Genomic DNA, 11,463 nt, shown 5'->3' on the forward strand with positions numbered 1-11,463 from the left:
CGTGAGGGTTTGTAGAAGATGTACCCACAAAATCCCAAGTCGTGAGGAATCCACAATTCTCTATTCTTGCAAATAATGCACCAAAAACAACCTAAAATGATAGAAAATCACTTCATCACCTCAACTCGTGACCTGCACAGAAAAACACTAAAAACACATCAAAAGACACTAAACACTTAAGTACAACCAACCAATTTAAGTGGAAATGAAGGCCTATAAGTGCGTATAAATACCACTTATCACGATCATCCTCAAATTATGAAACTCCTTGATTCGTCTGGATGTAAAGGCTGTTGTTGACCATTATATATCTCTTGGAAGAAGAGATGTTCTACGAACCATCCATAGTTACTGGATTAAAAAACAAAAACAGAAGCGTTCCGCCCTGGTCAAGGTTTTCCAGGTACTATCTTTTTGTGACCCATAAATATGTGTTATTCATCAGGTTTTACAGTATTTGACATGCACTAATTATTCATGATTATGATTGATCATTTCTGATAGTTGTATCAATCAAGAACTCGAGTTTTAAGAAAGGCGGATCATGGCAAGAAAAGATCATTGACTCGAGAAGCTAGAGAAAATGTAATTAGGGGGAAGCGAGCAACTGTCCTTCAAGTTATATACTGTTGCACCAAGAATGTCATCCTTATCTTGTTTAATACATCATTTCAGTCATTCTTATTCAAGAGTACCTAAGGTTGGAAGTGTACATTCCTCTAAGTAGTCACTTAAGTTTTTAAATGAATTCCGGGTTTGAACTACAGGGATTGCAGCTGAAGAGAAGAAAAAAGAATGAAAGGATGCCCTAGAGGCTGATGCTGCACTTACTAAATTAGATGATGTAGCCCTTGGAAAGCCTAAAAGAGCCCAACTGCTGATGGAGGTTGTAGATAAGTGTACTTACAAAGCGACTATGGCTCTTAGAATTTCTGAAGCAATTGGACAGGGAAAATCACTCTTAGAACGACGTCATTTTGCTTTGCTGGCAAAACTCCGACTTACTTTAACTGACCACTTTCATCGCGTTCGGTTTTATGGCTGACGTGTCCGGGTCAAAACTGACCAGGCCAACGGTCAGTTATGTTTTTGTGTAAATTTAATCATTTTTTAAATAAATTATTAGACAAGACGACGGCGTTTTTGTCTGTAAAATTTGACTGGAAATGGCGGTCAAATTTACCCGTTTTTCTAATAGTGTCAATTTGATTGTTTTTTTATTTAAATAATATGAAATATCAAATGATAATATTTTAATTAACATATCCACTTTTTAATTTATAATGAACATAACTTTGGAGACTTTGGCCTAAATGAGCCAAGAACCCCCTAACAAAGTAACATGCTCATCAACAATTTCAACACTCTATCAATGAATGGAGCATAGTGAAGAAGGTGCTTTAAAGTATCAACACAAGAATTGGTCTCCATCCGAAATAGACAATTTATCAAAGAAAAAGGTGCATCAGATGATTTTAAGGAAGATAACACATGCTCTATCTGATAAAGAACAAATCATCTTAAAAAGGATTGCTTGCACAAAAGAAAGCAATAGTGCAAAGTTTGTAAAAAAGTTTGGACCTAGTGAACAAATTTGCGGATTTAGAAAAAGAGTGTATTGAAGAAAATGATTAACATTTTTATGCCTATCATGCAACTAGAACAAAATATGATGATACATGGCTCATTAATAATGGGTGAACAACACAAATGCCAAAAACTTAAACTCTATTTTATAATGTGGATTCTACAATAAATATATCAATCAATTAATATACCAAGGCATAGTTATGACAGAACCTTGTCGAATATAAAGAAAGAGTATCATTGTTATTTAATTTAAGAAAGGTAAACGGTCAAAGGAGATGAAAAAGAAAAAGACCCCATGTTCTAGTTCAAGAGTAAGGATATTTGGAATTGCAAAACCAAAACAAACATTAACTGGTGTTTGTGAAAAAATTTTTGAACCTAGTGAATGAGTGCACTTCAACAAGAATGGTGTTTAAAAACTACAATCATAACTCATAAGAAAATTGATTCAAGTGTCTCTTGATGAAGTATATACGTACCATAATGAAAACTAATGATTTGGAGATGCAAAAAAAGAAAAAGAAAGGGTTAGGTAAAAAATTTTATGTTTCTTTAAATGACAAACAAAGTAAGCAATTAGAAGATATAAGTATAACTATATGCAAGGGAAAGTTGTTCAAACTCTCACTCAGGGCCTGTTTTATGATTTAGTGAGCTTAGAGAGGAGTAGAGGTGGATCATATGACATAAAAAATTTAAAAGCTAAATAAATATTATCATAACTAATATAAAGTATTATGTAGTATTGAATTATTTGGGATATAATTATGAGCTAGCTAATAATAATTATGTTTAACTTTTTTTAAAACTTTTTAAATTTGTATAAAATTGATAATATATTTAGAAACATATGTGTTATCATTTTAACTAATATATATATACAATAATATTTAAATTTAAATTAATATATATGGGCTCCCAAAGTAGATCTTTTACTTTTAAGCAACTGATCATATAAAATTGGTTTTTTAATTTTTCCATGATTAGGCCCAATCTTAAAAACCCTACAAATTTTACTATATATATACTACTTATCCTAATTATTCAATTTGCCCCCACTAGTCATTTCAATTTTTGCCGCCTATCTCATCATTTTAATACTTGCCGCCTACCTCATCATTTTAAAACCCCCAAAAGATACTCACACATTGTGAGAAAAGTAGCTAACAATTAACTGAGTGTTAATTCTAGTAGCACCATTAGACTGAGAGGTACTTTCATCGTTCATTGTGAGAAAGGCAGTTGTCAGTGTTCAGTATACAGTGATGTCTCTCATTGGACTTCCTAATTTGTTTGGGGTGAAATCTCACCAAGAAAATCCTATGGTGAGTGCCATTCCTGTCCCTGCTGCTAGTTAAAGTATCTAGCCTTGCGGACATCGATTATGTCCTGTTCAGGAGACCAGAGTCTTACATCACGTGCAAAGATGATGAGCTCACTAGAGTGTTGGGGAGGAAAAGTGCAATTTATGAAATGGATTGTGAGGATGAGGATGGTTGAACAAATTTAATACAGAAAAAGGATGTGAGGAGCCCATCTCTGCGGATGTTTTTGAGATGATAATTAGTTCATTCGAGAAGAGATTATTCTGTGATCAAGGTAATCGTCTGGATGTAAAGGCTGATGTTGACCATTGCATATATCTTGGAAGCGTTCCGCCCTGGTCAAGGTTTTCCAGGTAATATCTTTTTGTGACCCATAAATATGTGTTATATTCATCAGGTTTTATAGTATTTGACATGCACTAATTATTCATGATTATGATTGATCATTTCTCATAGTTGTATCAATCAAGAACTCAAGTTTTAAGAAAGGCGGATCATGGCAAAAAAAGATCATTGACTCGAAAAGCTAGAGAAGATGTAATTAGGGAAAAGCGAGCAACTGTCCTTCAAGGTATATACTGTTGCATCAAGAATGTCATCCTTATCTTGTTTAATACAAGAGTACCTATGGTTGGAAGTGTACATTCCTCTAAGTAGTCACTTAAGTTTTTTAATGAATTCCAGGTTTGAACTACAAGCATTGCAGCTGAAGAGAAGAAAAAAGAATTAAAGGTTGCCCTAGAGGTTGGTGCTGCACTTACTAGATTAGATGATGTAGCCCTTGGAAAGCGTAAAAGAGCCCAACTGCTGATGAAGGTTGCAGATAAGTGTACTTACAAAGCAACTATGGCTCTTTGAATTTCTGAAGCAATTGGACAGGGAAAATCACTTGTAGATATTGCCAGAAATCTCCTCCGCTGACCAAGCTGTAGTTTAGTTGCTTTAATTTCTGCCCAGGACAGAGAGTTTCTCTTCTTGTTGCAGTATATATATGCAATAATTTGTTAAACAGATTAAATTAGATATTCAATTTCAATTCCACAGAGTTCAAATTATTATGATTAAATATCATATTTTGATACTTAGTACAACTGACTATGTTAGTATTATAATTTTTACAAAACCCTAATATATTTATGGATAATTTAATATAATTAATGATTATGATTTAATAGGAACAATAATATATAAATAGACTATGTATTTGAATAAATTCGTTTGTTTAATATTTAGTGATATTATGTTTATGGCTCAATGACCCTTTTAGCCCTCGAAGTATGGGTGGAAGTTCCGATGCGGCCTCGAAGTTTAAAAACGTACCTTTCGACCCTCAAAGTATCTTTGTCGTACCTTTTAGCCTTTTTTAAAAATACCGGTATAAATCGGGGGATAAACTTGACAATTCATATTCGGGGTAAAGTTTGTGCGTTCCTTTTAACCTCAAAGTATACATCTCGTTCCTTTTAACCCCTAAAAAATACATTAAAATACATTAGATGTTCCCTTTAACCCTCAATGTTTAATTCCCCTTTTAACCCTCACGTGTGAAATGTCAACTTTGTCCACCCTGTTATGTTATATACTAGTATACGCCATAAGGGCTAAAAGGCACGACAAAGACACTTTGAGGATTGAAAGGTACGTTTTTAAACTTCGAGGCCGCATCAGAACTTCCACCCAAACTTCAAGGACTAAAAAGTCGTTAAGCCTATGTTTATTCTTTTCTTACTGATCTATATATGTTAGGTGTCACTAAGTTAGTGAGTACTATAAACACATGATAAACGGTTATTTGTATTAATTACTAAGCAAGGATTACTAACAAATTAAACGACAACAAAAAACAAACTAAACAAGCATTTCACTAGATGGTGATTGTAGATGGATAATAAAAAATAGAAAAAATCTCAAATAGTTACAGTTAAATTGTTAAAATATCTTGTCTTTTTCAATAAGAAAAACAATTTTATTTTGAACGGAAATATAAATACTAAAAAGATTAAATTGCTTCAATTCAAATAATATTATCAAGGAATGAGGACAACGTTAGAGCTTGAATCTAATAACACTGAGGCCATCAAGGAATGGGATGAATGGGTGTGGTACCACGATCCCAACCACGCCAATGTCATCGAGCAGTTGAACCAGAGCAAGAGTGACCCTAACCTAACTTTGGTGGTGAGGGCGATTGTCAGAGCTGAAATAGGCTCTATGCATCGCATCAGGTTGGTGGTCATTCGAAGGCTGTTTAGCAAGGTGAAGGAGCTTTGGATGTTGGACATGGATTAGGCACCAATAAGGGCAACTTTGAAGCCCTTTTGGAAGATGAATATGAAGATTGGCTTTGGGAAGGGGAGGAGCGGGAGGAAAATGGTGGTGAGGAGGTGGTTGAAATTTCTGATGATGACACAAAGGATGCAAGCGAGCTGGTAGCGGGTGCTGGTGGTCCGAGTACCGGGCGTCGTTGAAGGGACAGCAGAATGGCTCCAGGTAGCTATTTCTTCGGGGTTGTTTGGGTTGTATGTTTTGAGGATCATTCACTCCAGTTCATACCTTCGAGTATGTCCTATATTTTTAATTATCTATCTATTAAGCTGTTTCTGGTAGGGACCTTTGGCTTGTAAAGGTCGCTGTAGATTGGATCGTTTATTAAAATAATTCCCTGCTTTCAAAAAGGTCATTCATAGTTTTCAATTTTTCATTGTAATAATAGTTCATATCAGGCTAGTTATCCTATGACTTATATATCTTTTATTGAAAAATTTTGACATTGAAATTTTATTTATGCATCATCATATCCGACCTTATTCAATATATATTGATGATGTCGCAAAGTCACATTTGATTACATAATTCGTCATTAAATATATAATTTAATTTCAAAATAATTAGAAAGAATTTAAATATCACTTATTCAAGTGGTTGGAGAAATGCTCGTGTATTTTGTGTCAAAGGGACAATTTCACTACACCAAAAAAAAAAAAAAATTGTCCAAAAATGATAGAAAATAATTTTCATCCTATAAAATATATTGTGGAAATCATGAAACTTACAAGAGTTTTAAAATCAGTTATCTAGAAAATCAAATCACCCCGAGGGTATTTCTCAAAGAGGTGTTGTGTTAGGCAATTAGCAATATTGTGTGAAAAGCGATCAAATAATAATTTCTAAACCTAGTGTACCCAATTTTTTTATTAAGTATTGTGTGAATCAAGTTGGACAAAGGTTCAAAAAATATTGTTGCAATGAGACAACTGTTGAAAAATTTACGATCTTAACAAGTTTTATTATAAAAACATATAAAATAACTATTAAAATCTTAATTTTTATAGATGACTAATATTAATAGATATTAATATCCGTGCGGTTAAATTATTGAAAAAAAATATTTATAACTTAATGCGGAACTAATCATGTAGATAACAAAAATTCTGCCCAATACATTCTAAATTGTAACATAAAATACCTATACTAATACTTCTGATATAAAAATATCTTCTTATTATAAAGGAATAATTCACACTTGTATATATGCATAATATAAATATGTTTTTAAAATAAATAGTACAAAAATAAAAAATTATAAGAAAACAAGGATTTTCATCTCTTAAACAAGAAAATAAATTATACAACGGCCTTGTTTAGGCCTATTTTAGATAGTACATTATCTTACAACTCTATTATATGAGTAACTGTTTTCACTCGTGTGTGTGAAAATACTATTATGTGTTAGATATCAGAAAGATAAAAATTATATTATAATTATAGGACAAAATTTATGATTTTGACTAGTTTTGTTAAAAACATACAAAATAAGTATGCTGTGAAATTTGGAGTAGGATTAGAGGTAGTAATGTAGGTGAATTATATTGGCGATTTATCAAGTACCCCCTTTCATTGGCTGGGATTATGAAAAACAACAAAAAATTGTATATAAAAAGAAAACTTAATAACGGCAACATGATAATATGTATTAAAGATGCAAATTCTATTCAGACATATAATTGGTTTATCCAAAAATTGACATAACAGATGACTGAAATGAAAGATTATATTAAAGCATTTTAACGAAAATAATGAAATACATAATTATTAAAAGGAAATAATGCAGAAAACTAAACAAGGAACAAGTAAAACATAGCCAATGTAGCATTATGAGTCTAATACATTGAATTGCTACTGTAAATTGTTTGACCTTAACATGATGCAATGGAACCCCGCCACCTCAACAATAAACACGTGAGGATTTTGGAAAACATATGCACTCAAAACAACCTTGCCCAAGGTGATCATCCTGAATGTTGTCCCGCCAAATAATTCGTCGTTCATCCTGTCCAATGTAAGGGTAAAAAAGCTTGGAGTTGCTTGTGCCAAAGGAGAGAATACATAAGTACCTGAAAAATTAATCACGGAAAGATGTTCTTTATATACTCTATCTGGAGCTTGAGACAATACGTTCCTAAGAACTGCCAGTAAAACCTCGCCGAATCCAGCAGTAACAGGAATACATACTTTATTTGATTTGGCAAAGTTAGCCACCCAATTAATTATATCAACTCCAGACGGCACTTCGAGAGTAACTGGCCTCATACCCATATTTTCCCCTTTGGAGTCTTCTTTGGGTCTATTTTTGGACCCACGAGGACGACCACGAGGCTTTGCTGTACCTGCAGCACTATTGCAACTATTATTTCCGATATTGAAGTGTGGATCTTTATGGTTTGGTAATGTTGGCGGAACGATATGTGGAGGGTGTACTTCATCTCCCTCGGACGAACCATGAGACAAGTCTTCGAGCCGAGTTAGAAGAGGCAAACCTGAAGCTGGATACAGCTGAGCACCGACTAGTAAGGTTGAGAGAGCACTTACTTGAGGGCTGTGACAGATTTTACGGTTCCTCATTAAGGGGTAGATGTGTGAACAAAAGAGCCAAGAAGTACATTAAGAGTTTTGCGAAGGAAACACGAGTTGAGGTCTTGCGAAGTGTCGAACTTGTAGGGGATGCTTTAAGAGGAGGTGGTCATTATGATTACCCTCCCTCTGCGAGTGCTTCCACTTCAGACAACTATTCATCGGACTAGGATTTTGGTGGAGATTTTTTCCTTTAGTAGACATTATGTTTAGGACGCAATGCATTTCTTTTGGATGTACTTTTTATTATTATTGAGTAGGAAAAAAAAATTGTATTGTTTTCAGACTAATTATGAATAAAATTGTTATCAATTTATATTTTGGCTTATATATTTTTTTTGCTTTACATTTCGCATTAGGATTGAGTTTTATGTAAATTATGTAGGAATCATGAATCACCAACGAAGAAATAACAATGAAAACGCCAACAACAACGATAATGGAGGTGCAAATGTGATGAATCAACTAGCAGAAACTTTAGCAACATTGGTTAGAAACCAACAAAATAGATCTAGAAGCCTAATAGCTGAGTTTAAGAGATTGAGTCCTCCAATTTTTGAGGGATCCACAAATCATTCAGAGGTGGATAAGTGGTTACAGCAGATGGAGAAGATTTTTGAGTTGTTAGGAAGTAATGATGAGCAGAAGGTTAGTTTGGCAAGTTACCAACTTCAGGGGAGTGCTTATGATTGGTGGCTTATGAAAAAGAGACGAGTGGATGGCAACGAGGAAGAGGCAGCCCAACCTTACACTTGGGAAACTTTCACTGAATCTTTTAAGGATAAATATTTTCCTAGGACAATTAGAGCTAAGTTGGAGAGAGATTTTATTAGATTAGAACAAGGAGAGAAACAAACCGTGTCGGAGTATGAAGCCAAATTTGCTCGTCTAGCTAAGTATGCGCAAGATCTAGTTGTGGACGAAGTTAGTAGGGCACGTAGGTTTGAGGAAGGACTGAGAAGTGAGATTAAGAGGCATGTGGTTGTGTTAAACAAGGCTTTAGTAGTGGAAAGAGGATTGACGGTAGAAGATGAAAAGAAAGATTATGAGCCTAAGAAGAGGGCCGAGCCTACCAGCGGATTTAATGAGAATGGACAAGTAAAGAAGTTCAATAACCGAGGGAATTTTAATCGACGCGATTCAGGAGCTAGGCTTTCTTGTTCGAGATGTGGAAGAAATCACTTAGACAAGGACTGTCGCTGGAACACAAGAGCTTGTTTTAGCTGTGGTGAGACTGGGCATAAGGTTGCAGAGTGTCCAAAACGGATACTTCAAGGGACAAGGACAATAAGAACAAGGGCACTCTAGCCGCGCTTGGACCAAACTATGGACGAGTGTTTAAACTTCCTACCGGGCCAAACACAGATTAAGGTACACAACTACTTCTATGATTATGTGTTTTTTTTATGTAAAAGTTATCAAAATTATTAATTAACTAATTGTTATATTTTTCTATTATTTTTGACACTTGAACATTCTTTGTATGTTTAAATTTGGGGACCAAATTTTTTTAAGGAGGGTAGAATGTGATAGCCTGTATTTTCTTTGTTAAAAAAAAACTTTTCAATGGTGTTTAAAACTTTGATAAAATATATTTCTATGTGATTATATTTTAATACGTGTGTTGTTACTTTATAAGATTTTATAATGTTATCTCTAAGCAAATATTTAGGCCAAAACTTCCGTTAGCAATTGGATAGATGTTAATTCAAAATAGTGATCACGTACCCATAATTGTAGGAACACGTTGAACCAAGTATGTACATAAATACACGTACTTGTTTCACTTATTTTCTTGTACAGCTCTTCTCTTCTACAAGGTACGTCTAGGTTTATGTCCTGCTTATGTGCTATGCTCTGTTCTACACTCTTTGCTGATATTTGATATTATATGTAGCACTTGTTGGCTACTGCATATTATATGTCTTCTATTGTTAAGTGTTTGTATAATATCTTGTTTAAAGTTCAATGCTTTTATCTTTTGTTAATAATTTTACTTTAGTATATAATTGAATCTGATTTTTATTAGATCCCAAAATTGTTTTGGAGTGATTACAATTATGTTTATAGTTAATTTCTGAAAAATATGCTTATATATATATATATATATATATATATATATGCATCAATTTTGGATATGAATATCTTTGATTTTATAATTTAATATGCATGTTAATCATTTGTGAATTATATTAGATTTACGTAATTAATTTGCATTATTTATTAAAACTAGCGTAAAAACCCGTGCAAGGCACGGGCCTTCGACTTAAATCATATTTTAAACAAATTATTTATTTTATTTATAATAATCTTGAATTTTAATTTAATTAGGTTTCTTATTTTCTTATTTTACTTTTTTAACTCATGTATTCTAATTAATTCATAATTCAAAATGCTCAATCGATTAAGAAGTTAAAATATTATTTGTAAAATAATATTTATTTTGAGAGCTATATTGCATTTTATTTCGAATATATATATACGCGAACACGCCTTTGTACTCTGGTGTGCACTCTTCAGACATGGCACAGCACTAACACTCGGCAGCCTCAACCTCTGATATTGGCGCAAGCACATCTGCTGCAGCTTCAGCTTCATTACGGATCAGTTCTGCTGAAATGTCAGATATTGTTCACTGTAGGCTTTCCACATATAGTTTCGTACATTTTTGTGGAAGGCTAGTAATGTTTTGCGCACATAGAGCAACTCTTGCAGGGTGATTATCTCTTGTAGGCATGATAACCAACATGTATCAGAACCAAAAAATACGATCTCAATCGAAAGAGTATCAAATCCTGTCAGATAGTAAGATATTGAAAGAAAGTTGTTGCATAGCTCTCTCTGTTTTGCTGCAATGTATCCATCAAACTTCACATGCTTTTCGCCTATGTTACCCGAACCTGGCTAAAAGTGTGTGGATACGTGTCCAAGTGTCGGAATCGTCAATATTTTGAAACTTTTACGTGTTTCTGGCCTAAAATAAGTGTCGAAGTGTCCATTTCTATGTTCACGTGTCAAGCGCCCGACATGGATACTCGAAGAAAAATGAAGAGTCCTGGTAACTTAACTATGTTTTTGGCCTATAATAGGTGTCGGAGTGTCCATACCCATGTATACGTGTCGAGTGTCCGACATGGGTCATCAGGAAAAAAATGAAGTCGAGGTAACATAACTTTGCGCGACACAGTCTAGCCCAACCACTCATAAAAAACCTGCACTTTTTTGCTGGGAAGGTCCTGATACAATGATAAAGAATGACTGTGCATTATCCCGTTCTTCCAACCACAAACAGATTAAACAAATGATATAAGATCATGAGGAACCAAACCAAACCAACCAAGTTTCACAAAATTAACCAGATGGATTAAACAAAACCAACCAGGCATACATGTATATGAATAATATTATGCATACAAAAAGAGTTAAGTTCACAGGTATCCCCGAGGTGAAGATACACATTACCGAATGATGATCAAGAAGCTATGTCTGTCACAGACTAATTGCAGTAAAATGAACGGTATGATTCTCTATACTGAAGATATAATTCTCTCTCACACAACTTGCAACCTAGAATCCATTAAACATGCCATTTTGGAAAATCAACGTATCTCCAGTCTGATCTACAATCGAACAAAGA

General features: G+C 33.9%; 2 protein-coding genes across 2 annotated transcripts; one reads left to right on the plus strand and one right to left on the minus strand.

Annotated features, from left to right (window-relative positions):
- Nucleotides 1-7,091: 7,091 nt before the first annotated feature.
- On the minus strand, nucleotides 7,092-7,817 carry LOC108207572 (AT-hook motif nuclear-localized protein 28-like). Its single transcript, XM_017378008.1, has one exon. The coding sequence runs from the start codon at nucleotides 7,815-7,817 to the stop codon at nucleotides 7,092-7,094; it is 726 nt and encodes a 241-aa protein (XP_017233497.1).
- Nucleotides 7,818-8,216: 399 nt separating this feature from the next.
- LOC108207573 (uncharacterized) lies at nucleotides 8,217-9,134 on the plus strand. Its single transcript, XM_017378009.1, has one exon. The coding sequence runs from the start codon at nucleotides 8,217-8,219 to the stop codon at nucleotides 9,132-9,134; it is 918 nt and encodes a 305-aa protein (XP_017233498.1).
- Nucleotides 9,135-11,463: the final 2,329 nt, after the last annotated feature.

Source organism: Daucus carota, chromosome 2, assembly GCF_001625215.2.
Source record: "Daucus carota subsp. sativus chromosome 2, DH1 v3.0, whole genome shotgun sequence".
NCBI classification, from domain to species: Eukaryota; Viridiplantae; Streptophyta; class Magnoliopsida; order Apiales; family Apiaceae; genus Daucus; species Daucus carota.

What these genes read in the sequence shown, in the direction of transcription:
- LOC108207572 (XM_017378008.1), bottom strand. Translation starts at nt 7,817, where the DNA reads ATGAGGAACCGTAAAATCTGTCACAGCCCTCAAGTAAGTGCTCTCTCA.
- LOC108207573 (XM_017378009.1), top strand. Translation starts at nt 8,217, where the DNA reads ATGAATCACCAACGAAGAAATAACAATGAAAACGCCAACAACAACGAT.